The sequence below is a fragment of the Phasianus colchicus genome, chromosome 4, assembly GCF_987193195.1.
Source record: "Phasianus colchicus chromosome 4, bPhaCol1.hap1.1, whole genome shotgun sequence".
In the NCBI taxonomy this organism is placed as follows: Eukaryota; Metazoa; Chordata; class Aves; order Galliformes; family Phasianidae; genus Phasianus; species Phasianus colchicus.
The window spans coordinates 42,534,001-42,558,578 of NC_143439.1; the positions used below are offsets into that span (position 1 = coordinate 42,534,001).

The window sequence follows — 24,578 nt, forward strand, 5'->3', positions numbered from 1 at the left end:
CTATAAAAAGTCTCTGAAAAATGTCACACCCCAATGTGAGCAAAATAGATGTTAGTATCTCTCTCAAAGAAAACTGTGAGAAAATAGACCCAATCAGTTTGATTTGACAGTTGTCAGGAGCATGGGAGTGAGGTCAGCTTACATTAGGGAAGATAAACACATCGATATAAAGCAAGGCAAGTATTTAGTTCTAGGCATATATCAAGTGTGTTAGCTTAAATATTTCATGATTTAAAGTTTAAAAGAGTTTTCATTGCTTTTGAACAGTGTATATGACAGTTTTGAACTTTGATATATTTTTTTCTCCCTTATTTAATTGGAAGGCGGATTTACTCTCCAAAGTGCTGTTGTTACAGACAGCAAGTATTGAATCCTGTTTTATCGATGTGTCACTAGTTGAGCTTTAACTCCATGTACTCTTTTACCCTTACAACTTTACAAATTAAAAAAAAAAAAAAAAAAAAAAAGGCAGTATTATATCAGAGGTTGCACAGAGATGTGGTTGTTGCCCTGTCCCTAGAGTCTTTCAAAGTGAGACTGGATCAGACCCTGAGCAACATGATCTGGCTGTGTATGTCTCTGTTCATTGCAGGGAAGATGGACTAGATAACCTTTAAAGGTCCCTTCCAATTCTAAGGATTCTATGATTCTAAGGAAATATCTTCCTGATAAATCAACGCAGTGGATGTAAAAGAAATATTTTTGATTTATTTTTGAAATATATTTTTGAAATCTAATGAATTAGATTTCATTACTAAAAAAATACCAAATGTTTAACACTGATGCATCCTTCTGTATACTCCTGGAATACTTTGTTGCAGGCTGCAGAACCAGAATGAACCTTGGCAAAAACAACAAAAAACCCTCCTCAAAGTGTGCATTTGGGGCCAGAAGTGTGATAAACCTGACCTATTCTGGAGCTTGTTGTCATAAAGTGTACTGAGCCTCTCTGTAAATTTTGGACAGTAACAGCTAGGATACTAAGTGGAGCCTGAAAATCATTTGCACATGTGGAACAGTATGTACTTAAACTGGCTCTCCAGAGGTGAAAGGCCAGAATATTCCCTGCTGCATGGCCTGACTTCTATTTCAAAACACACGAGTATATGGGAAATCTTATAATAAATGTTTGCAATTTTAAAGTGATTTCCCAAAGCAGCAAGATATGACTGTTTAAGTACAGTTTGAAGTCATTTGTAATTGAACTGTCATAGAGCAGGAATAGCTAATAACTTGGATCCCGATGAATATTTCATCTCAACATTTTTGGTGGATGTCTGATAACCCATCTTTATATCTTCCTAGCAAAGGAGAAATCCTTTTTCATGTTCTTAATCAGTATGACAGGCAACTCTAGTGTTCTTATCATGCATCTAGCAAAATGGAGGAGAGGGTTTCTGATGCTGTATCACTTTGCCAGGCATTAGCTGGAAAAAGTGTGAGGTGGAAAAGGGCTTTCCTACAAGTCCTCCCCATGCTCCAGCTTTGCAGTTGTTTTGAAACAATTATTTGGCTCAACTGCGCTCTCACTTCAGATTCTTGACCATCAATTTCACGTGGCTCTTGTACATCTCTCTTCTAGACAGGTACTGAGTAAAGGATAAATGTTTTGTCTGCAGGCTCATTAAGCTTGGTATATGCTCTCTTTTCTACAAGAAGCTACTTGCTTAAAAAGTGGGGAGTAGGTGCCTTAGAGCCTTTCAAAGTCTATGTTAAGGATGTGATCCAAACAAACAAATAAATGGAAAGTAAATGTTCTGCTATCATAATATATTTTGGAGTTCTATTTCATGAACATCTAAGCAAGTTGAAAGAAGAAAACGAAATCTTCTATTTTAAAAGACTTGTTTCACTAATCATAGATGTGCTTGTTTTGAGTTTTCACCTTGCCTGAAATTTGTGCACTGATTTTCTTGTTTGCCTTTTTCATTTTTTATAAAAGGCAAAGGAGGAGTTAGAAGCTTGTATAAAATAATGCGATTGGTGTGATTCTGCTTTTCAAAGAACATCTAAAGGGCATTTTAAGTTAAATGAGATGCTTAGTCACATTAAGGCATTGAAGTCCTGCTTGTCCATCTGTTCATTTGCAGAGAAGTTCCCAAAAGGAAGACATTTGAATTTCCACCTGTGTTTTTATAATTCCCACTCGCACACTGGTTACCTGAAGTGTTACTTCCATTGCAGCATTTCTACTGCCTTTTTCTGTGTGAGTGAGCATTTTTCACAGTTTTTCTGTGTCTGTGTGAGCATTTCTACTGCCTTTTTCTGTGAGTTAGATATTGTTGTGACTTGAGAAGAAATTTCTTGTCCTTTATTGGCTTATCTGTGAACCTGATATAATGTCAGCACATATTGTAGTTATGATTCTTAGCCAAAAAGTAAGTTGCAAAAGGCTTCTCAATTTGCATGCCTAATTATTGTGCTTCTCCAATTTCATGCTTCATTATTTTTATGAGAACTGAATGTTTTCTGCAAGAACTGTATATGAAAAGTGTCTTGTCCTTCTGTCCTAAAAGCCAGCAGAAGGTATGGTGGAGAATCCTAAAGACTAGAACAGCAATGTGACTCTAAGTTGTTTTTTTTCTTTTCAGTTCATTCAGTTGTTGATGGTTCTGCTCCCTTTAATAGCTAGGATCAAACGTCACCTCCAAATTTGGCAAGCTGATCCCTTATTAGGTTTAAAGTTAAAGCCCATTTTGGCACTGGGAATTGAAAGAGCTAATTCCAGAAGAGTAAAGTTGGAATGAAGTTAGCAAGGCTGTGTGCCAGCACAACAGATCAGTCCAGTATGCTTCATAAATTAACATGCTGACTCTTAGATATATAATCTTTTACGCAGCATAAAGTAGCTGTTAAACAAGTATCTGATGTGCTTGCCATTAGGTATTATGTGAACAAATAATGCATAAAAATTGTTAGATTTCTGAAAACTCTTTCATTATGTGTATTATAAGGCTGCATTCAGGAAGAGTTAAAATTCTTCATTAGTTGTGTAATGACACATATCTACGTGAACTGTAATATAATTCTTCAGACACCCAGTACTGCCTCTAATAAAAGCAAAGTCTCATTTTGTGTTTCTAAATAGGCCTGTTTCTTGATTTCTATGACTCTGTGTTGCTTTAAAAACAAACAAACAAAAAAAAAAAAACAAAAAACAAAAAACAAAAAAAAAAAACAACGTGATAACTGACCTCACTTTTTCCAAAAGAAAGCTTATCATATTTATTAAAGGGATGGTAAAGAGATCTAATGGGATCAAGAGACTTATCTCCTGTTCTTCCCAAACCATAGGGGTAAAAATGTGCAGCTTGTGGCTGCTGGCTGTTCTCACAACTGAGCTTCTCTGGTAGTGCTCTGACTACATGCACATGGACCTGTCACCAGATATGGTCATAGTAGGACTCTGGTAGAAGTGGAAGGGGCTGCTTTTGGGACACCTTATTACTGCTTGTTTGAGACCTTTTGCAGCAGTTGGGTAGAAACTAAAGCATCTTGAGAGGGTAAAGGCTGCAGAGCAAGAGCTATCATTGTGATATTCCTGGGTGCATGGGCTGAAAACTGAAGGGGTGCTTCAGTGTAGGGCAAAATCCATTTACTGGTGCTTTAAGGATACTAATGTAGGTAAGAGTATGTGTTTTCTTGCACTGTGTTACGCAACACATGTCAAGCATTGACATTGCGCTGAAGCTTGCAGGCTGTGTGGCTCTTCCTGAAGTAAGTGAGGTGAGAAAGAACAGAGAAACAGTGGAGGCAATGGAAGGAACATTATTCTTCTAAGGGAGTATGTTAATTTGAAATTCATTACATTGTAATTAGCAATAGTTATAGATCCTTAGAGGCTGCTGGATGTTAATGTTTCAGATTTTCCCCGTCACCTCCTCCTGGGTACATACCAGATGATGTGTAGTTTTTTTTATTATTAACGTGTATTTTGTCATTGTTACCCTATTGTCAGTCATTGTGCGTGACTTACCATATTCTGAGACTAAAATGGGGATGAGGTGCTGTGGTATGATGTTCCTGCTATGAATATACATTGTGATTTTAAAACGTGATCTTTAATGTAGAGTGACTACAGGCCTGCAAGATTAGCTGCCTTTTACTCCATCAATAAGCAAGTTTAAAAAGCAAATTACAGAGTAGCAATTGGACAGATCAATATAATGGGAAGGGCATTACAACAAAGGTGTAATGATGGAAGGACTTGTACAATAGAGAGGTGCTATAAAGGAAGGGAAGAAGATTGCTCACCCATATCAGAAGGTTCTAGGATCACAGGGGAAAGCTTCACCAAGAAGGGATCTCCAGAAAGAGATCCTTCCCCACTGGCAGTCAGCCCTTAAATGAGGTGTAAGAGAGGTGCAGCCAGACTCCAGCCCTCCTGGTCACACAGCTGAATTGCCTTCACCAGGGCTGACCGGGTCCTTTCTTCAGGTGCTCAACCAGTGGTTTAGGCCATGACTCAACAGTTCCCATACATATAGGAAGAAGAATGTTTATGTGGAGATTAGTGTGCTGCTACTAGAGAAGGAGCTGACCTTATTCTGCAGCACATGATATGACCAAAATTCCAGAGAATTTTGGAAGGTTCAGGACTCTAGAAACAGATATACAGTCAAATTTGTCTTAACTAGGGAAACCTGTCAGGCAGGAGGTGGTAGCAGTTTTTCTCTAAGAAAAAATGCTTTTTGAAGAGATTAGTATAGTTAATAAAAGGAGATTTCCTTTAGTTGTTACTGGATGAAATCTTGCTATTCTTGGAGTGGTGAAGTTTCTGCCAACTACCATAAGGATCAAAATTGTGAGCACGTGTGTGTGTGTGCATGTGTGTGTGTACGTGCATCTCTCCCTGTGCAAATGTGTCAGTGTATTTTTTTTTTTCCCCCTCCTAAAATACTTTTGTCAGTAAAAGTTTATATCTTGAAGAAGATATGAAGTGAGGAGTCAAGTAAAGAAGTCACTTCTTGGTAAAGAAGAAAATGCCTGTGCTGATATGACTGTCGTTTGTACTTTGTGCCTGGTCTTTAGCCTTGATGAGGTTATCTTTAAATCAGTTTTTTTTCTTCTGTTCTTTATAATTTAAGTGTTATCTCACTTCTGACATTAAGGATGCTCTCTATTGTAAATAATGGGTTAAATTAAAACAAAAAAAAAAAAAAAAAGAAGCTAATTCTGAAGTATCTTCATGAACGAGAAGCAAGGTAGGAGGCAAAGCTACCCATCCTGTCAAGGACTCCTCATTTCTTTTGAAGTTTCTCTTCATTTTGATCTGTTTGTGGTCTCTCATGAGATGAGACTTCATATACAAACAAATTATGAGATCACAGGTACAGACAACACTTTTTTTTTTTTTTTTTTGGTGGCCTGAGTACCAAACATCCTGAATGTTTTTCTTTAAGAAGCAGGCATCAGAAATATGTCACTTACAATTGTTATCTGATGTTCCATAAACCACTGTATTCTATATCTTGTTTTCTTTCACATTTTCCATTTCCTATTTTCTGTGTGGCTTGAGTTTAGCATTATGAAAGTAGTTGCTATGGGAGAGTTGGCTGTATTTACTGGATCATGACAAACAGCAACAGCTGAAAGACAAATATGGTGTTCTGTGTTAAGTATAAGGTGGGATAAGAGCCAGAGATCAGCAGCTTCAGATTGTAGCAGGCCACAAAGCTGGATCTTAGAATCTTGATGTGCACTGTAGTTACTCAGGCTTGATACTTAAATTTAGCTTGTACTTAAGTATTTTCCTAGTTATAATTTTGATTTCTTTCTGCTAATTAAAAGGACGTAATCAGCTTTTCAACAACCATGAATTAGTTGCTTAACAGCAAAATCAAATACTGAATAAAAGTAGTTAATTATGCATTTCACACTTTGCCCTGATTGCACTTTTTCTTTGCTTTTATTCAGTGAATGTAGCACTAAATATACAGTGAAAAAATATTTGAAAAAGCTGTCAACACTGTGAAAGAATGTAAGTGCGGTGTAGGCAAAAACCAGCAGAAATGTAACTATGATGAAGTCTTGTCTTTATTGATAAGTAATTACCGCATCTGAAATAGTTAATGTAGAAACTGTCAGATATGAATATTCATAAATATAGTCTTAAACCAATGTTTACACGTTCACTTTTGCTTTACTCCAGTATGTGGGGAGTTAATTACTCATATGTAGTTGGAACTTTTGCTCCTGAATAGAATATAGAAATCCAGGTAATACAGAAATCCAGGCCAGAAATGGAGGGTAATCTCTCCATAGGGAAGACCCTTAAGGAAAATTCCCTTCCCACATTGTGAAGACAGGTAAATCAGTTTATAGAGGAAGTCATTTGAAATGGGAGTAAATCTACCTTTCGATCCTTACCCTTTCTCTCCACCTCCCATCCCCAATAAAAAAAATATCAAAGTTCAAAACCAAAAAAAAATATTCAGAAACACACACAGAAAACTGCCCCTAAAGATTAGATTTTCCTCTTGTCTGTCCGTCACACTTCAGCAATTTCTGTTTTGCACTCTCAAAATCTCAAAAACAGCTTACTGAAATATCCTCACATGAGTGTCAGGACTTTAACTTGGGACCTTCAAACTGGTACTAATGATGTTCTGTGTATGCTGTTGGGCAGCACGGCTTTCTGGCATGATGCAGGAGGTGTCTTCCATTTGTGGAAGATCTGGATTTTAGGTGGTGATGACCAGGAGGGCCATGAAGATGATCAGAAGGTTGGAGAACCTCCATTATGAGGACAGGCTGAGAGAGCTGGGGCTCTTCAGCTGGGAGAAGGTTCTGAAGACCTCTTGGCAGCCTCCCAGTACCTGAAGGGGGTACAAGAAAGCTGGGGAGCAACTTTTCATAAGAGCAAGTAGTGACAGGACAAGGGGAAATGGTTTTAAATTGGAAGAGGGTAGATTTAGACTAGATATTACGAAGAAATTCTTTACTGTGAGGGTGGTGAGATACTGGAACAGGTTGCCCAGCAAGACTGTAGGTGTCTTCTCCCTAGAGGCATGCAAAACCAGTCTGGATGAGGTTCTGAGCAACCTGGTCTAGTGGGAGGGGTCTCTGCCTGTAGCAGGGATGTTGGAACTAAACGATCTTAAAGGTCCTTTCTGACACACCATTCTGTGATTCTATGAAGATGCTTTGTCAAGTTGCCTGTTTGACCTGATGATCTTGAAGGTCTCTCCCATGCTCAATGAGTATATGATGCAGGTAGTGCTTTGGGGGACGTCTGGATAAGGTGGTGCATGAGACAGGGACATTGAATGGGGTAAAACAGATCCTTAGTATTTTTTCAGTTGTAGAATGTCACCTTCCATGCCTTGCAGTCTTTCCTTTGGTGAGCCTCTGGGGATTGATGGGAAGAGAATGAGTGGTGGAACAGGAGGGAAAAGTAAGAGCCCCATAGAGCACATGAAGAGGATCTATAAATAGTGCACAGAGCTCTCCATTGGCACGCAAGCATTGCCTTCTACTACCTCAGACATTTTGACGCGTTAATTTATTCTCTTCCTTGGTTTAAGAGGGGGAAGGGCTGATTCTCACCTGTTCGAATATTTCCAGTTACATGTAGAAAACACCTATCTATAACAGATGAATCAGTAGTAGTGTAAGAAAAGCCTTTCACAGCTCCTGCGCCAGCCGGTGTTTGTACATGTTTCACATTACAGCTGCCAGTGTTAACCCTCGCCCCGGAGTGGGAAGCACTAGCTGAGCCCTCGTGTGCTTTAGGCTTATCTGGCTAATGGCAGCAGCAGCAGCAATGCAATGACCCACTTAGAATGACATGTTTGGGCTACTCATGCTGTCATCTACAGCATTGGTTTGTGCTTACCTGTCTGAGTGGCAAGGGAAAATCTTGATGCAGGTTTGATTACCCTATTACACAGACACATGATGTTTGTAGAAAGTTTTGAAATGAACTGAAATGGAGTAGAGGCCAAAGAAGTGTTAAAGGGCCCAGTAGTTAAATAGAAAGCTACTATGCAAATCGGCTGGAGCTAGAGTGGGCCCAAGGGAGTACAGGACCCTCTCATAGAGTGAGATGGGAGCTTGTGACAGAAGTTTCTTCTCCTGTGTGCAACTGTCTTGACTGGAAACAGAATTACGTTATTCTTGGGTTATTTTAAAAATTGATTTTTTTTTTCCTGATGGATGGAAAATGTAGGAGGATTACTGTGCTATGTGTGTATGTGGGTGCAAAATAAGGGCCTCAGAGTTTATTTGTGTTGGCAGCAAGAAATGTAAATGGTTGAAGCTGGAGTATCTGTTCTGAGTATGAACCTAGCAACGCATTTCTGGTTGTCAGACAACACTTGTTTTTTTTCCTATGGAGTCGTTTGTGATGTAATGCCACTGTGCAGTGGAACCCGCTGCACCAGATCTGCAATTAGATGTGACATCACTGCGGCAGCTGCTTAGTGGGATAGCTCTTTCAGTATGAAGGCTTTTTGCTTTCTGCTAGATTAAATAGTGTGTTAGCATGTTGCTCCTCAATGACTCCCAAAGAAACAGAAGTTAAATATAATACTAGAGGGCAAAACTCCATAATGGTTTACGTATGGGACTCACATCAAAGCAAATGAAACAGGAGTTGGGAGTTATGGATTCAGAACTGCTAAGGAATTAAGGTGACCGATGTTACCAACCAGCAGGATGAAAACAAAAACTGTACCTGCTGTACTGTTCAAGCTCTTTGCTGATTTTGTCACTGCATGTTAACCTAGAAACTTCTTTTAGTCTTTCTTTGTCTTAGAGTGGCAAAAATACGTGAATAAGAGCCTGTATGTCACCAGCATCACTTTCATTGACCTAAGCAGTATCTGAGTCAGGGATGTGCAAGCAGAAATTCACTTTTCTCTTTTCCTTTCAGTGAATTGTATCGTATTCTTGGTAGATAAATAGAACAATATTTGTAACTTTCAAAAGAATGTATTAATGAGAATAATAGATCCTATGGAGCAATTTTGGTGAGGAGTTTACAACTTAGCTCGTGTAGCACTGGGGGAAGATAAAACAAAAAGGCACTCTTTGCATCCAGTCAAATAGCTGTGTGGTATTGGTTACCTGAGGAGTTGCAGAAGAAAGCCTAAAGCATCCCCTGCTTACTTAGAACAGACAAGGTACCTCTTCCTACATGTTTGACTGGGAACTTCCAGGCTCTGTAAGATGGGTGGATTCAGGTTTGCGTCTGATTGGTCCTCATGGAGTGTAACAAGGGATTATGCTGTGTAAACAAATTAGAAAAGGCCAGTAATTCAATTTTTAATGTGCTGTTGCAACTGCAGTGGTGTGTACAATTTGACTTCAAGTGAATGTGCCAGCTAGACCCTAGAGAAGGGTACCTACTATCAGCTGTGCTGTGCAGTTGGGGCAGCTGAAGAAGTGTGTTCTGGGCTCTGCCCACACTCATACTTCTTGATGTGATTAAAAAACCAGCCCAAATCAGACATCCACTTGCTTCAGTGTTTCTCTCTTGTGCAGTCTTCTTTTCAAGCTAACGTAAAAAATGCGTTAACCATATGATCCTTGAAGCTAATTCAGAATCTACTGACTTCAATGGTGTTTGCTGTTAACTGAAGCAAAACTAGGGTTTCCCTTACAGCATTTATAGTTACATGGTGAATGTACTTAGTGCGATGACCTGAGGTCTTTCTAGAGCTGCTTACTTCATAATTCTAGCTTCCCATTAGCTCGTGCATTGCTTTTTGGAATCTACAGGAAGCACCCTGTGTTCCTGCCACAGTTGTGTACAGCAGCAGCTAAAAGGCAGCTGGTAAATACCGGGCATTGCAGAATGACAACGTACTTGCCTTTGGCACGGGCTACAGAATGTTAAAACTGCTGGGGTGACCCTTAGCTTTGGGATATAGTGTTACCTTGAAAAGCTCATGCCTCAGTGTCCCTGGTTGGTTGGTGTTTCATGGGGTTGCTTGGTTTTGTTTTGTAGTGGCCTTTGTCTCCCACGCAGGTGATGAACAGCAGGTGGACAGCTTGCCAAAAGGTAGGCAGCAGAATCTGCTGCTGTATGGGGAAGCTCTGGTTGCATGACTTTTTGATCTGTGACACAGTGCAGCTGTACAATGAACTTAGTTTCAGGAACACTCTAGCAGACTTTTCTCAGCCTGCCAGTATAGCTATCATGTGATAGCATTAAAAGATAATCCTAATAGGAATTAAGATCCATGCTACATATTTCAGTAAAATTAAGGGGAATTGGTTTGCTATACCATTTTCTAGAAAAATCTGAAGTCCTTTCTAGAAAAAAAACCTAGATTAAGTTAAAAAATAAAACAAAAACAAAACAGTCAGTTAAACTAACTGACACCAAATTCGACAGGTCTCCTCAATTTATCTCTAGTTCTGGTTAAAGATATAGCACCTTCCAGTCCTATGCATTGCCCTCCATGAATTTATAGGGGAGTATATAAGAATTTTACAGAAAAGCTCAAAAAGTCCTTTGGACTGTTACATAAATAGCATAGGAGGAATTTCAACGGACCTTGCCTATTTCAGTATATTTTGTTTACCTGGACAGAACTTGTACCTCCGTGTTGTCCTTTAATTTTACATTTCTGGTCACCTTGCAACACATTTTGACTAAACCACAGACTCTAAAGTTTTTCTTGGTGTCAGTGACTTGCAATTCTTATTATGATCTATCCTTACACTTTTTTTATTCCTTCTTGCAATTAGAAAAGAGAATTCAGATGCACAGAATCACCGAGCCAGCAGACAGAAGGGCAAACCATACAGCATGTGCTTGTATACTCAGCCATTAGTTTATAGAGCAAGAGACGTGTGGTGGGTTTAAGCTAACTTAGTGCTGTGAGGGCATGTTTACCTAAGAGACGGCACTGCTGGCTAAATTAGGTCTTGTCCAAATTGAAATCACTCCCAGCAGAATCTGTTTATGCTGACAAAGGAGCTCATTTGCTGGCATTCTAACAGCCCAGCTATTGTAAAGACAAAGCTGTGCAAGTCAGAAATAGATTATTTGCGCCAGAATGCCTCACTCTTCAGCAGTAAGAGTGCAGCACAGCACGTCTGGAAGGTGTCATACTGGCAGTGGAGGCCAACGAGAGCTGGAGGAGCAGGACCAGGGAGCCTGGAGGCACCAGGAGTAACCACACAGGGAAAGAAGGCCGCTGCCTGTATGCTCTGCTTCCTGTGGGCTTGGGTTTTGTTTGAACAGCAAGCTGCTCTTTGCCAGGCAGAGACATTAACAGGGGTAACTCAGTGCTTCAGACAGAGCCCCAAGCATAAGATGCTCTCTCCCAAGCCTGTATTTTTTGTAAGTCTTATTTCTAGCTTGTTTCTCTTGTTTTCCTTTTGCTTAAGGAAAGAATTAGGGTGTGGAACTTCTGTGAGATACAAAGGGCTTCAGTAATGTACTTTATCTCGGTGCTTCAGGAGCAAAGGCCAGCTCTGGTAACAGAAAAATTACCTTGCATTAGTACTGTCAGTGCAAAAAGCCCAGGGAATTGCTTTTGGATTCAGGAGTTTTAGGGATGACACTGAAGTGGATGAAGTGACAACTGTGTTGACAATACTGGTTGTCCGTATTGCAACCTGTGTATGCTCAGTGGTAGAAGAAAGTCTCTGTAAAGACAACACTGATTGTACTTGTATGTAAAAGCTTAAGGAGTTTTGTAGCACTTGAGTAGTCTGTTACATGTATTTGAGAAATGACGGAGAAAACACTTGTGTACTCCAAGCAAAATTTATTAGAAGTCTATTCAAGAAATAAAACACAGAGACCTTTTGCTTGTAGGAATTCAAAGTCAATTACCTGAAAGCCAGGTACGAAAAACCTGTATTTTTCTAAAATCAGATACAGAGTAGAAACAGTACTTTTTAAATATCACAGGCAACAGATATTTAAGTCTTCAATCATAAATGGCATCAAAGATAGGAATTAATCTCACAGCAAAGCTGCATGCAGATCTAGTTTAAAATTGAAAGCCTTTGAAATATAAAGCTTTTACCATTAAATCTGCAATAATAAAGGTATGCTGCACAAAGATGTTTCTTTACCTTTGTCTTAATGACATTTCTCAGTAATAAAGACATATGTACATTTAGATTTGGCTGGTAAACCATATTTTAATTAATAAAATTTTGCATAAAATGCTATCTTACAGAATTGCACTATTCAGATGTGCTTATGGTAAATAGAGCAAGTAAAGCAAAATGCATTGAAATGTTCTGTATGTAAAGAGGGTGAAGATCAAATAAGGAACTTAATTTTTTTTTTTAAATCAACAACCAAATGGCTCTGTACAAAAAAGCAAACATATGTACAAAATGCTACAGAGACTAAATACATGTTGATAATTTCAGTCCTTTACCCATGAGAAATGCAGTAGAAGCTTTTGCCATCTATAAGGTGCCAAAGAAAACAAATCTGACTTGGAAAAAAAATTCATTTTTTTTTTTTTCATGAAGTTGTAGTCATTATCATCCTGTGCCTTAATTTCATATGCTATTTATGCTTACAGTTGCATATGGAGAATGTCTGTTTTCAAATACTTGATTCATTCAGGAAAAAAAAAAAACAACAACCCAAACCCTCTAAAACATATTGATTTTAATACTTGTGATTTTTTTTAAAATGTACTAAATTCCTAAAAAACAATGTGTAACTCAGCTTTTGTTAACATACATGTATATACGTGTGTGTGTATAGTGAAATAAATCAGTACATGATATTTGTGAATGTTTTTCAGGTGGCTATGTTAGAGGAAAAACAATCCTTTGCACTAACACTGTTTACTTGCTGCTGCTTAAAATGCCTGTGGTACATGAAAACACTAACCTCTCAGATTTCCTGATGCTGACTATTACAACATTTTGATTACAACCATTTAATGTCATATGATCAGCAGGTTGTTATTGTCTAGGCTTATATCACTGTCTGTCTCTTCTTTAAATCCTGTTTCCCAAGGTTTTATACTTCTTGCACTTCTTACCTTTGAAGAGAAAACGCTGTCATTTTAATAGGGGGAAAAAGGGTTTAGCAAATACCATTGCACCATCAGAACACTTGCAGTTCTTCCATTTTTCACTACACTTGCTTGAGATTTTACAGTCACTGTGTATAAGTTATAACATACAAGTGCAGGCAAAAAACCTATATTATAATTTGTCATTGTAAACCAGTACAATAGGCAAACCTGTGATACAGCAAAGTGAAAGCAACAAATGCTGCCAAGCTAATAAGAATGTGAAAACTCAAAACACCTTTTCTGCTTTTTTTTCTTCTTAAATAGTAAGCAGCAACTTTCCCTCTGTTGTACATGCATGCTGAAAAATTTTATTTTCCCATCACACTTCATGATAGTACCACAAAGGAAGGCTTTCTCCCTCTCCTCATACACTCCTCTCCCCCCCAACGTAGCAATTCTTCTGGGTACCTCTCATCAGGCTTTTCCTATTGTGTTTCAAATAAAAAGAGTTAAAAGCAGGGAGTACTTATACGTAGGGAGGATTCCTCTTGTTTCAGAAAAGTTATTCACACGGTAGTCGTTGCTGTAATACTGCTGGAACAGTTTGGCAGATGGGATGGGGTGAGGATGAACTGGATGGCCTCTATTTGAGACTGCAAGCAAGAAAACAGAAGGCCAGCGTAGCATGTTTTCTAGCAGCTTTATGCAGATATGTTGCAGAGATGCAGCATAAATAAGAATGAAAAAAATTCACAGCCTCTTGACATAGTTTCCAGGGAAAGTACCAAAGAATTTGGTTCTTCTTGAAGTTCCTGAAATTAGAAGCAACAGATGAAAGACGGCAATAATAACAGGAAAATCACTATGTAAGCATGTCCTTGATTTTTTTTTTTTAATATTTTATAAATGTATCTACTGTTCTTTACATTAAATTAAGTGAATTTTGTATTTCACTTGCGAGTTGTGAATTTTAACAAATTATAACTGCAGGAAGGAAAAAGCAAATATAGGCATATTTAATTGAATTGTATAGCTCAGTTGAAATTTCTGCTAAATCTAATGTGCTGAAATTTTGACTTGGGTGTAGAAATCATTTAATTTAAACAGCATCACTTGTTTGTAGTTAACTAATTTGGATTTTTGAAATGTTAAGGATTAGTAAGATGATAAAAAAAAAAAAAAAACGTAGCCACTGTGTGCATGAATGTTTATGCTATGATTTAGCCACCTTATTTAGACCTAAGCATCTGTTTGTTCAGTAATACTCAGTTTTCACAAATAGTCAATTCTGTAGCAGTACTCATGTGAGTTTTTATGAGGAGTAATACACAGTCCACTCTGTGTCAGCATGAGAATGACAATAATGCTGTATAACAAATTAGAAGCATGTGTCAATTCCCAAGTACAGAAGTGAATAATCACCCATTAACTTCAGAGGATTTTGGTGGGGATTTCCCCTGGTAAAACCAGATTCAGGTTTATTATAGTGAATGCCAAAGATTAATTAGTTTGTAAGATACCAAACAAACAGGGCAGCAGAGGTCAGGAATAAAGAATATATGAAAAAGCAACCAGTTAAAACATACCCACAAACCATCCATCATCACATTTTTCCATCACATCAATGACATCTCCCTCTCTGAGCTCCAATTCATCTTCGTTCCTAGGAGTATAGTTATATAGAGCCTGAAACCTTAAATAGGACAAATGTTGCATTTTAAAAAGAAGAAGGAGTTCTTTGCATTATTGTTAAAGAAGCTGTTTTAAACAGTAACTCATAAGTAAAGCTCCCTTCAAGCATAGGAAAAGGGGAAAAGGATTTGTTTTGCTTGGTGGAAGATATCAAGGCTAGTACCCAAATTTATCCAAAAGAATGGGGCAGTGAAGACCGAGGCTGCAAGGCAAGCCTGATGCCACAGTGTTGGTTAGAATACGTTTCTGTTTAAATATTATTTTATAGTTGAGTCACCAAAGTAGAGAATATAATTTCTTAGAGGGAGGGTGTAGCCTGTGCTAGCCTCTTAACCCCCATGAGCAGCATTGAAGACCATGCTTTTGCTTTGCTGATCCTGCTGTCCTCACAGTCTGCCATGGCAGAGCCAATGCAAACCATACAAACACGGCCCCTGCTGCGTGATGTGGTGTGGATGCTGAGGAGGGCAGCTCACACATACTACCTCTGAAAGTGGGGACTGCCCTGGGCTGCTTGTTAGCACCTACTAGGAGAGGGCTGGCACCTGGGAGCTCTGCCTCTGGGTGCCTTCCTCTGTGGTAAGGAGGGCAGTAATTGCTATGTGGAGATAGCTATAACCCTTTCCATAATTAAAACTGCCCCTGCTACATCAGTCCCTGGTTATTCACAAGTCATCATTGCTGGGGTGGGTTTTTAAAGTTGTCCTCTTATGCATTAGCTAAGTAGCAAGCAACTCCAAGAAGCAAGGGAGACCATAAATGAAACCTGAGGCAGTGGCCTGCACCTCAAGTACTGAGAAGGAGCAGCTGTTGGGTTCAGGCCTCTCCTCAGGCAGCTGCCCCTTGCTGGTGGGACAGCCTGTGTTAGCCTGGGCTTTTCCTCTGTTGTGTAACTGTAGGAAGAGGGCAAAATGAGACCCAGCTACCTACAGGGCTGAAATAGGCGGTTTTCCAAATGGTTTCTGTCCTAAAGGAAGAGGAGATAGGCTGGCAAAAATGTGTGAAAGGGAGAAAATATTGTGAAGACAGCCTGAGAGAAAGATTTACAGAGGTAGTGAAGGGGGAAAGAGACAAATTGAGCTGGTAATATGAGAGAGAATAAGTTCCAAAGTGGAACACCTTATAAGAGGTAGATCACAAGTTAGTATATGCATTTATACTTCTTGCCTTGAATGTGCCTGACTGTCACAGCAGCCTCAGAGATGAACAGGGAATAAAACAGATTAAATTGAGAGGAAAAAGTAGGCACAAAAAACTCTGCACAGTGACTCCCTTCAGAAGAAGGAAGCTAAAAGGAAGGTGTAGACTAGGGCAGTCACATGTGAAAGAGGCTGAAGTATTCCAGCTCTGTATTCTTAGTCATTTCTAGGTAATTCATTTGCATTACTTTTGTAGTCATTTTGCTCCCTTTTTGATAATTTTCCTTAGAATTCCTTTTGTTAGGAATTTCTTAAATAGGAAAGACTAGTAAAACTCATAACACTGACAAAATGCATATTCAAGACAATATATGGTTGACAATTTAAATATATTTGGTTTTTTAGGATTGAGTAATTTTTAGTCATGCACTACTAAAACTCACTGAAGAACATTATTTAGATAATTATTGCTTACAAAACAGGTAGGTGCTTCAAAATGCTTGAGGAAAAAATGGCTTAATTGAGATTGAAAGCAAAATGTCCAATTTTTATTATATATTATTTGTGGTCCAATTATGATTTGATAACTGCTCCTCTCTTTTCTTTTGCTGTTTCTTCAGCTAAGCTGTTAAACATTTTTAGATGCTAAGCCCTAATTGCGTGCAGGAGAATTCATCTAGCTCCAAAGCTCTCTGATGCTAGAGGGAAAAAAATAAGAAATTGAAACAATCTTGCACTGAATTTGCATTTTAATAGCACCAAAACAACCTTACAAGTTCCATTCTGATTGCATTGTAAAAATACAACTTGAAATCTAGGTTCTTCTCCAGTTCTTTAAAAAGCTTTTTTGTATCTAATTTTTAAATTGCACACATAAATTACACAAAAGTATTTCTGTGTTCCCATGATTAACATTATCAATTCACATTCAGAATGGTTTCTGGCTAATTTGCATTGTCAGTAAAGCAAATGAGTTGAATTAATGTAAAGTCTTTAATTGGTGTTCTGCTAAGATGTAACAGTGGAGACAGTAAGAACAATTCTAAAAAAAAAAAAAGTCGAACCTTAGAAAATTATTGTCCCTTTTTAGTATAAATGAAGGAGAACTTTAAGTTGGTAAGTCTGAGTTTGATGTATGATTACATCAAACATTAAATTATATGACTGAACTTTGTCCTGTGGGACTGTGTTGGATATCTTCCTACATCATGTGGTTATCTGTAAATTTATGAAATCTCTTTATAATAGTACTTGGCAGGTCAACAAATTATTTGAGAATGTGCTGGCTGTTGCTTAAATGTTAGGTTTGCTTTAGTAGACAAGAAGTATACTTACGGTTCCCCCCCACTGTGTATGTTTTCATGAGCAAGCACTGGGCGCTGTGGCTGAAATGAAATGATTTGAAATGTAATAAGGATTTATAGTCTAAGATCCAAGTAGTTGGATAGGCGTATGATGCATAGTTGCTTAAGCTTTCATATTCTACTTTGCTTATGAAAAAACCCACACACACTCAACCTCACAATAAATTCTTAAGAGACGTGGCAAGCAATAGAGTCTTGATAGGTTTAGAAATCTGATTTTTTGGAGAGGACAAGATAAAAACTAAAATAAGACTGTTAATTTCATCAACAGTCTGTTTATGGCATAGTAGAAAGTTGGAACAGAACTTTGCTGCATCATCACAGTGAAACAGAAATAGCATTAGAAAAATTAGATGCAAGTGATGAATGTTATACATTACTGAAGTATATTTTTAGTTAAGTGAAACAAAACCTTATATGCTTAATTGCAGAATTTAGACCACAGATCCATACACAAAGGAACAATCCAATTTACATTACACACAGTACTAACTTGGCAGGCATAACATGCTATGCTTTAATTCCGTTCCAGCTTAAGGGGCAGCACAAAGCCATGCAGGCTGTTGGGGAACCAAGAACACTAAGAATTTTTGAAAGCCTGTATGTGATTGTTTGAGAATAACAACGCTTCTACTTTAAGATGGGGGAAAAAAATGTATTTCCAGTGCAAATCTTTAAAAGAATTATTTTTTGTCTTAAATCACACACCACTAATGTCCAATAAAGCTGCAAATGATGTAAATGAAAGATATTAATCCCCCAGTGGAAACCTGCTCAGGGAGATAATGACTTAACACATTACAGCATAGCCCCAGCCAGAAACAGTGCAGGAGCAGCTGCTTGGAAGAGTGTCGATGTGAGCAGCATTGTCTGAGGATGCCTATAGTGTTGAGGAGACTGACAGCTTGATACTAGTGTAGGAACTTGGGTATGTGGGTGTCAAATACAGCTTATAACACTTTCTTTCATGAATTGAGTAGATTGCAATCTGATCCTGAAGCTGTGAGGTTTTTGTTAGTGGTTCATGCTTCTCTCATTCCCATGTTTGACTATTCCAATTCATCCTGCTTCAGTTTTCTCTAAGATGATGCCATGGGAGAAGCATGTGATAACTAACCCACAGCCTACTAGTATAAATTGAAAAACTAGTGCATTTATTTTAATATTCTTTTTTTTGTACTTCACAGCATCTCCAGATGTAATCAAAGGAGTTAGCTTTAACCGTGACTGTGTATTTACTTGCAGAAAATATCATGAATATTTTCTGCTTCATCTTTACAGTTTCTAGAGTGTAAATTTTAAAAGGTGCCTAAAGATGCAGGCAGGTAGATAACAAAACTTATTCATAAAGATGAGAGCTAGGGAAGAAACAGGTGTTGAAGGGTCAAAAAGGTCTGTTTATACTCTTTAATCCTCTGTTCGCCATTATATTCTTCTGTTTATGTATAAGAAAATTATTACCAAAACCAAGAATCCAACAACAAAGATTGCAAATTAGACATTTGAGTTCTTCGTAAATCTCCTTCAACAGCTGAATTGTTGAACAAAAAAAGAACATAGCACTGGGCAGGTTGCTTGATGTCTTTGTTGCAATCTGGAATTTATCTTAGTTACATACCTGATGTAAGCTGAATGGCAAAAGACTGTCAGAGATGCAAGAGAATTCAACCAAAGTTATGGATTTTTCTTGTAATCATTAAAAACCAATGTAATAAATGATACTATGAATGATTTTAATGCTTTGAATGTATGCCATGCCAAGAAGAAATTTGGTAGATTTTCTGCATATGCTTCAATACTAAAATATTTTACTGTAAGTTAACTACCACAGAAACAGATGAGACAAGATCATGGCAAGAGATTTTTCAACTGGATGTTGCTACTACAGAGGAAGCTTTGGCAGAGTTAAGATATGGGGAAATGAAGTGTTATATCTGAACAGGAGACATTGGAATGTGATCATCTATATTACCTGAGCTTACTTTAAGAAGCTTTTCCCCCATTTTTTTTCCTAAGTTTTTATTTCTTTATACAGTGGCATTAGCCAGAATGTGCAATGCTTATGTACTAGCCAACAGTGTTGAGGAGATACCATGAAATTTATCACCTTAAATGCTAAGTTAGTTTTCATGCTATGGATGTAGGGCTTCCAGCTATGGATTGGTTTGGTTTGCTACAGTATCCTGTTTCCTTGGTAAAAAACAAACAAAAAACAACAACAAAAAAACCCCAACAAACAAACAAAAAACCAAATAAAAATAGTAAGGTCTAATCTAAAAAATGTTAGGAAGTGTGTAGTCAAGTGAGGAGTTCCAGTGGTATACTTGATCTTCATGCATGATTGATGTGCCCTTGCTTGTAGTAGTTCTGTAGAGTTCTGAATGTATAAATCTGTGTTCTCGTGGTTTTGGAATTGAATTCAGAAATGCACTAAATATTGACCACTACAGTCCCTTTAGCATACTGCATGCCATTTATTTGGATTAACAAGCAAAATTAAAATAGGTCTTGGTCTTTGTGTGTGTGTGTGTGTGTGTGTTTGTGTAGATATAATTATTCTCTTTATTATGGACTTTCTCTGAGATAGTGCTGGTCCAGTACTATAAGATTTCTGGTCTTCCTATGATTGAATTGTCTCTGTTCAAAGATGGAGACAGTACTGTCTCCATTGTACCTTGCAGCAAACAAAGACCTTCCATAGATTCTCAGTCCTATGTAATTTTGATCCTTTCTATAATTGAAAACTTTTTTTTTTTTTTTTAAATCCAAATGCATGCAAATTAAATGTTCTGGAAAGGTAAAACTTTTACAGCTATGGTGCTGCTATATTATGATTAGGAAGGGAAAGGCTAAAGAGTGTGAGTCTGGGATAGCTGTGCTTGGATAAAGAGTTTCAAGGGAATTCAATACAGCAGTGATGAAATATTTTGAAAAGGACGTGGGCTAAAAAAACCAAGAGTTCAGCATCACCAAAGCCTGCATAAGATAATTTTTAACTTCTGGAAACTGTAATTTAATAAACTAGAATTACTTTTAATCAAAAAGTTGTTTAGGACAAAAAACAGGCTATATTTGTAGACCTTTGATCTCTTACATCTTGTAGCACTGGAAATACTGTGCAGTACTGCTGAGATACAATACACTAATGGATTTATAACAAGTTTGGCACATGTAAACCTGTTGGCTTTATTCAGACATAGCACAGAAGCACAACAGGAAGAAAACACAACATACTGATAGTATTCAGACATTTGGGCAAAAACAAAATACTGAAGACACTGAGCTCCTTTAATATGGAAATGCTGTTACTGCACACTGGGCATCTGGTACCATACCCTATGTGAATAGCTGTGACCTCTGACAGAGGAGCTGCAGGATCTCTTAGTCATCACAGGGCTACGAGGAGGTTTACCCATAACAAATATCTCTCTCTTTAAATTAGCCTAGAAAAACCACAAAAGTGTGTCAGTTGAGTGTTTACGAATGAAGCATCTTGGGATTTTTGCTGCTTCATTCACACATGCACATTGGACGTGCTTTCCTTAGTAAGAAAAGGCAAGTATGTTACAGGTGCATGTAATAATATTGGTAGTAGATAGTATTTTCATTTTTGCACATATTTTCTCAAGGGCTTGCTGCTCTGGCACATGCACTTATGCATTAAAGTGAAGTGATCATTCAAGCACAGTGCATGCATTTGAAGTAAGAACAGTTGTTGGTACTCTATCTACTAAACTAGCTCATTCAATACAGGAAAAGTTCAACAGCAGAAACACTGCCTCGAAAAATACAAATGACAAATGTTGTTATTTGTTGCTGTTAAACAGACACCACACCTTAAATTAGCATTTAGAAAGCAAATACGTACTTGATGGAAAGTACTTCAAAGAAAAATCCTAGTTTGGTTAACATCACCATTAACCAGCTAAATACTTGACATGAAGCTGTACTTAAAAGGATAGGAGGCAAATGTGAATTCCTAGGGCTGCAGGTGAGTAGAGAGGCACATGATGCTAGTGGAGTCCTGATATGGTGAAAATCTCTTCTTTGTATTGTTTATCTGTTTGTTTGCCAGTAGAAAGTGATAAGTCAGAAGAGTCTTTTAGGAGTTGGTGAATGGCCAAAGAAGGGAAATCAGCAGAGGTCAAGGAGGCAGGAACACATCAGCAGTTCTCTGGAAAGTGTCTTTACAGCTCTTCCTTTGGAGAATAAGTTCTTTCCACCATCATGGATGGAAGTGATGCTTCTTTTCCATATAGCTACTTGTACTCTACTGTCCAGAATCCCAGATCATGCTTTAGAGTTGAGCCTTATTCCAAATACATATATGCATATGGATGTATTTTTACATTAACAGACATGAAAGTATAGAGTTTCAAGAACTCCCTTGAACAACTTCACTGGTAGTGCTTGAGTCCTGGAAATGTCTTTTTTTTTTTTTTTTTTTTAAATTTAACAGCTGTAGTAAGACTTTAGTTATGGATAACTTGTACAAACAGAAGAGGGCAGGTACGGTCTGTCCTTCCTTCTAAAGCTTAAGCTAGAGGTTAAGTAGAAAGAAATAATGGCTGGGCTCCAATTTTTTTTTTTTTTTTTTTTTTTTTAGCTGCAACTGTCCTGGCAATTTTGTCACTGTTCACTTCTGAAACAAATTTACCTACTGCTGGAATGAAATTAAATCTTTATCTCACTTCATAAATATTGCAGAAAAGAATCTATTAATTTAAGCAATTTTCAAAAAGAATTAAAAGCTAGAATTCTTTAACATCATTCCCTCAGTTTCATTCCTCCTAGTTCTTGATATTGTGGCTCTTGTATCTGCAAAGATGGGGTCAGGGCCTGTATTTACACGTGTCCTGTGCTTCCCACCATGCCCAGTAGAGAGCAGTGTGCTGTTTAAGAGGTTGCCAGGAGTAGAAAAAAACCTTTTTTTTTTTTTTTTTTTTTTTTTTTTTTTTTTCCCCCAAGAAAAAATATTCCCTCCGTTTTCATCTGTGATTAACCTGCCTTCCTTAAACAAGGACGAGACATATCAGGGTCACCTAAAAATGCCTTTCTGCTGCTTTTATTCAAAGTGGAAGAAACAAATGCTCTGCTGTGTTTCACACCTTCCTTGAAGTAGAAGGCACTGAAGCCCATGATAGATTCATACCCTAGCAAGAACTCCTAGGGAATAACTTCCCTTCAGGAAAACAACAACAACAACAACAACAAACAACAAAAAACCAAAAAACCCTGCAACTTGCGGACCTTAAGAAGTCCATTACATTTAGACTGTAAGATGTAGGTTTTTCAATGATGTGCTTTTTTTTTTTTTCTTTTTTTCTTTTAAATCATGGAGCTAATGATCACTTTTCCCAGGACAATTTCTCAAACTTTTAATGTGACTCTTCTTCCTTGTCACAAGGACACTCTGGGAGTCATCACTGGAAATTGATTTTGGTCTAACTTGCACTGGGAATTTATCTGCTTAGAGCTGTAGTCTCTTTCCAGAATTCATTTTTCTGCCACAGAATAGCAGTGCTGACAGAAAGTGTAATCTTGAAGAGAGAATAATCCTTGTTTAGTCTAATTGATTTAGAATGTTACTCTGTGTAGTAGTGCTTTATGGTAAAACTTAGAGCTGTCTTCCTTGGCTTTGGGTTGAAATTAAACAGTGTTTTCAAGTACAAATATTACTTTGTTTCCATTTACTTGGATATTGTTCAGTATTCTTATTCAAATGAATGAAACAGAAGTCCTGGCGTGAACTTTTGAAAGTGAGCTGAAGGTCTTCTGCTGTGCTAGTATCTTGGAGGGCTACTTCACAAGTAATGTCTCATGTTACGTTGGCATTTGATGTCAGAAGTGGATGGTGGTGGTATGGAAGTAGACATTAAACCTTCCCATCTATATTCCATTGCAGTTTATTGCGGTGTGGTGGATGGCAGCAGAGGGGCAGTCTGACAGCATGGTGTCTGGCATGGAAACAAGTATGAACCAAAGGTGTGTCATTGAATTGCTCCACATGGAAAAAATGGTACCCACTGATATTCATCGGTGCTTGCTCCATAGAGACCAAACAGTGGGTGTGAACACACTGAGGCGGTGAGTGGTGCATTTCAGCAGTGGGACCACGATGGTGGATCCACCTTGGCTGGTACAGGTTTTCACTAGTGCAGCATGCAGGGTTTTATTCATCACTGGCAAAAATGCATAGCTAATGGTGACTGTGCTTTGCAGCTGAAAATTTGCTCTATCAAATAGTGTTATTGTGCTCCTTGTATCTGTTGTAGTTTCCATGGAAATAAATAGGAGGCATTCCTTTCAGAGATGCCTATGTATTTAATTATATTACAGAGATTACAGTTTTTCCTCGCTTTTCATTTGAAGAAGGCCTATCTTAATCCTCCACATGCTATGTTACTTAATGTTAGTAAGGGAGACAATAGATGCTTAGGATTAGCCTTGCACTTATTAAATATTAGTGAGCATTTTCAAGAACCCATGCTTGAGAAATGCAGTTACCTTTACCTTCAGTGAATCTTTCTCCTGCTCATGTAAAAGTTTAGAAAGGAGAGGAGGTGAGAGGGAAGCAGCAAAGTGGGATGTTGTAAGAACAGAGTGAGAAGCTGGTGTGTTGGCAGAGTGAAATGGTCGATTTGAATGAAGGTGGAAAGGAGTATCAGACTCTTCTGATGTTTTCGTAGAAAGCAGAGCTGTCTTAAACAGTTAAAAAAGATGACAAGTAATTATGCTATACAACCAGCTATTATGGATATAACACACCCAATAAGGAGTCATGTAAAAAACATGGACAGTCAGAAATAGGATGCTAATTTTGATTATTTGTCATTCTTCTACTATGGAAGAAAATTCTTCTCTCAAAAATTAAAACAAATTACTATTTGTGGCAGTGGATTTCACCTTTATTTTTACTGTTTTCTCTCATGTTGTTCAGGTCAAGTAAGGGCAAAGGAAGCCTGTGAAATCTTTCTAATTAATTAGTTTTACATTTGGCCTAAAACATTTCAAGAGTGAGACTGTTCAGGCAGTTGCTTTGACTGGCTCATGCAAGCATGTAAAGCAAATGCTCTGGAGAATAAGTACTGGACAGAGAAATTTTGTTCTAAAAGTGCCTGGAAACCACACAAACTGTGTAGCAACATCATAACGTTTAATGGCTAGCACGCACTGGAGATAGTTCATTGTTGTACTGTTCCAGAGAGGAACCAGGGCAGGCTGCATGGGGAAGGATATGTTTAACTGCCAAATGTAATCTGATCTGTTTCTAGTCACATTCTAGAAACAGTCTACTATAAATATATCAGCTGGTGAAGTGACACATGTGATGTACAAACGCCTGAGTCTCCACAGGAGACGTATCCTTCCCTCTGAATAATGCTCATAGCATTTCTGGGGTCTTGTGCTCAGAAGGGTGGCACAGTGAGGAG

The 24,578-nt window shown here is 38.0% G+C and overlaps 1 protein-coding gene and 1 long non-coding RNA gene across 11 annotated transcripts in view; one reads left to right on the plus strand and one right to left on the minus strand.

Moving 5' to 3' along the window:
- Positions 1-24,578, plus strand: part of LOC116238916 (uncharacterized) — a 63,772-nt gene that overhangs the window by 28,860 nt on the left and 10,334 nt on the right. For 2 of the 4 annotated variants that reach the window (XR_016466146.1, XR_016466147.1), the window contains exon 4: positions 23,051-23,130. The exons of 1 other annotated variant lie outside the window; for it this stretch is intronic. This is a non-coding gene — a long non-coding RNA (uncharacterized LOC116238916). Of the gene's footprint in view, positions 1-23,050; positions 23,233-24,578 lie in introns of all 4 variants that reach the window. One more of the 4 variants, XR_016466145.1, reaches the window with a different exon arrangement.
- Positions 10,288-24,578, minus strand: part of SORBS2 (sorbin and SH3 domain containing 2) — a 144,080-nt gene continuing 129,789 nt past the window's right edge. For 2 of the 7 annotated variants that reach the window (XM_090139343.1, XM_090139347.1), the window contains 3 exons: positions 17,117-17,166; positions 14,537-14,643; positions 10,295-13,762 (listed from right to left, as the gene is read on the minus strand). In XM_090139343.1, coding sequence (XP_089995469.1) covers positions 13,701-13,762; positions 14,537-14,643; positions 17,117-17,166 — 219 coding nt within the window. In that variant the 3' untranslated portion in view covers positions 10,295-13,700. Of the gene's footprint in view, positions 13,763-14,536; positions 14,644-17,116; positions 17,167-20,480; positions 20,589-23,652; positions 23,848-24,578 lie in introns of all 7 variants that reach the window. The other 5 variants (XM_090139345.1, XM_090139346.1, XM_031608840.2 and 2 more) reach the window with 5 other exon arrangements.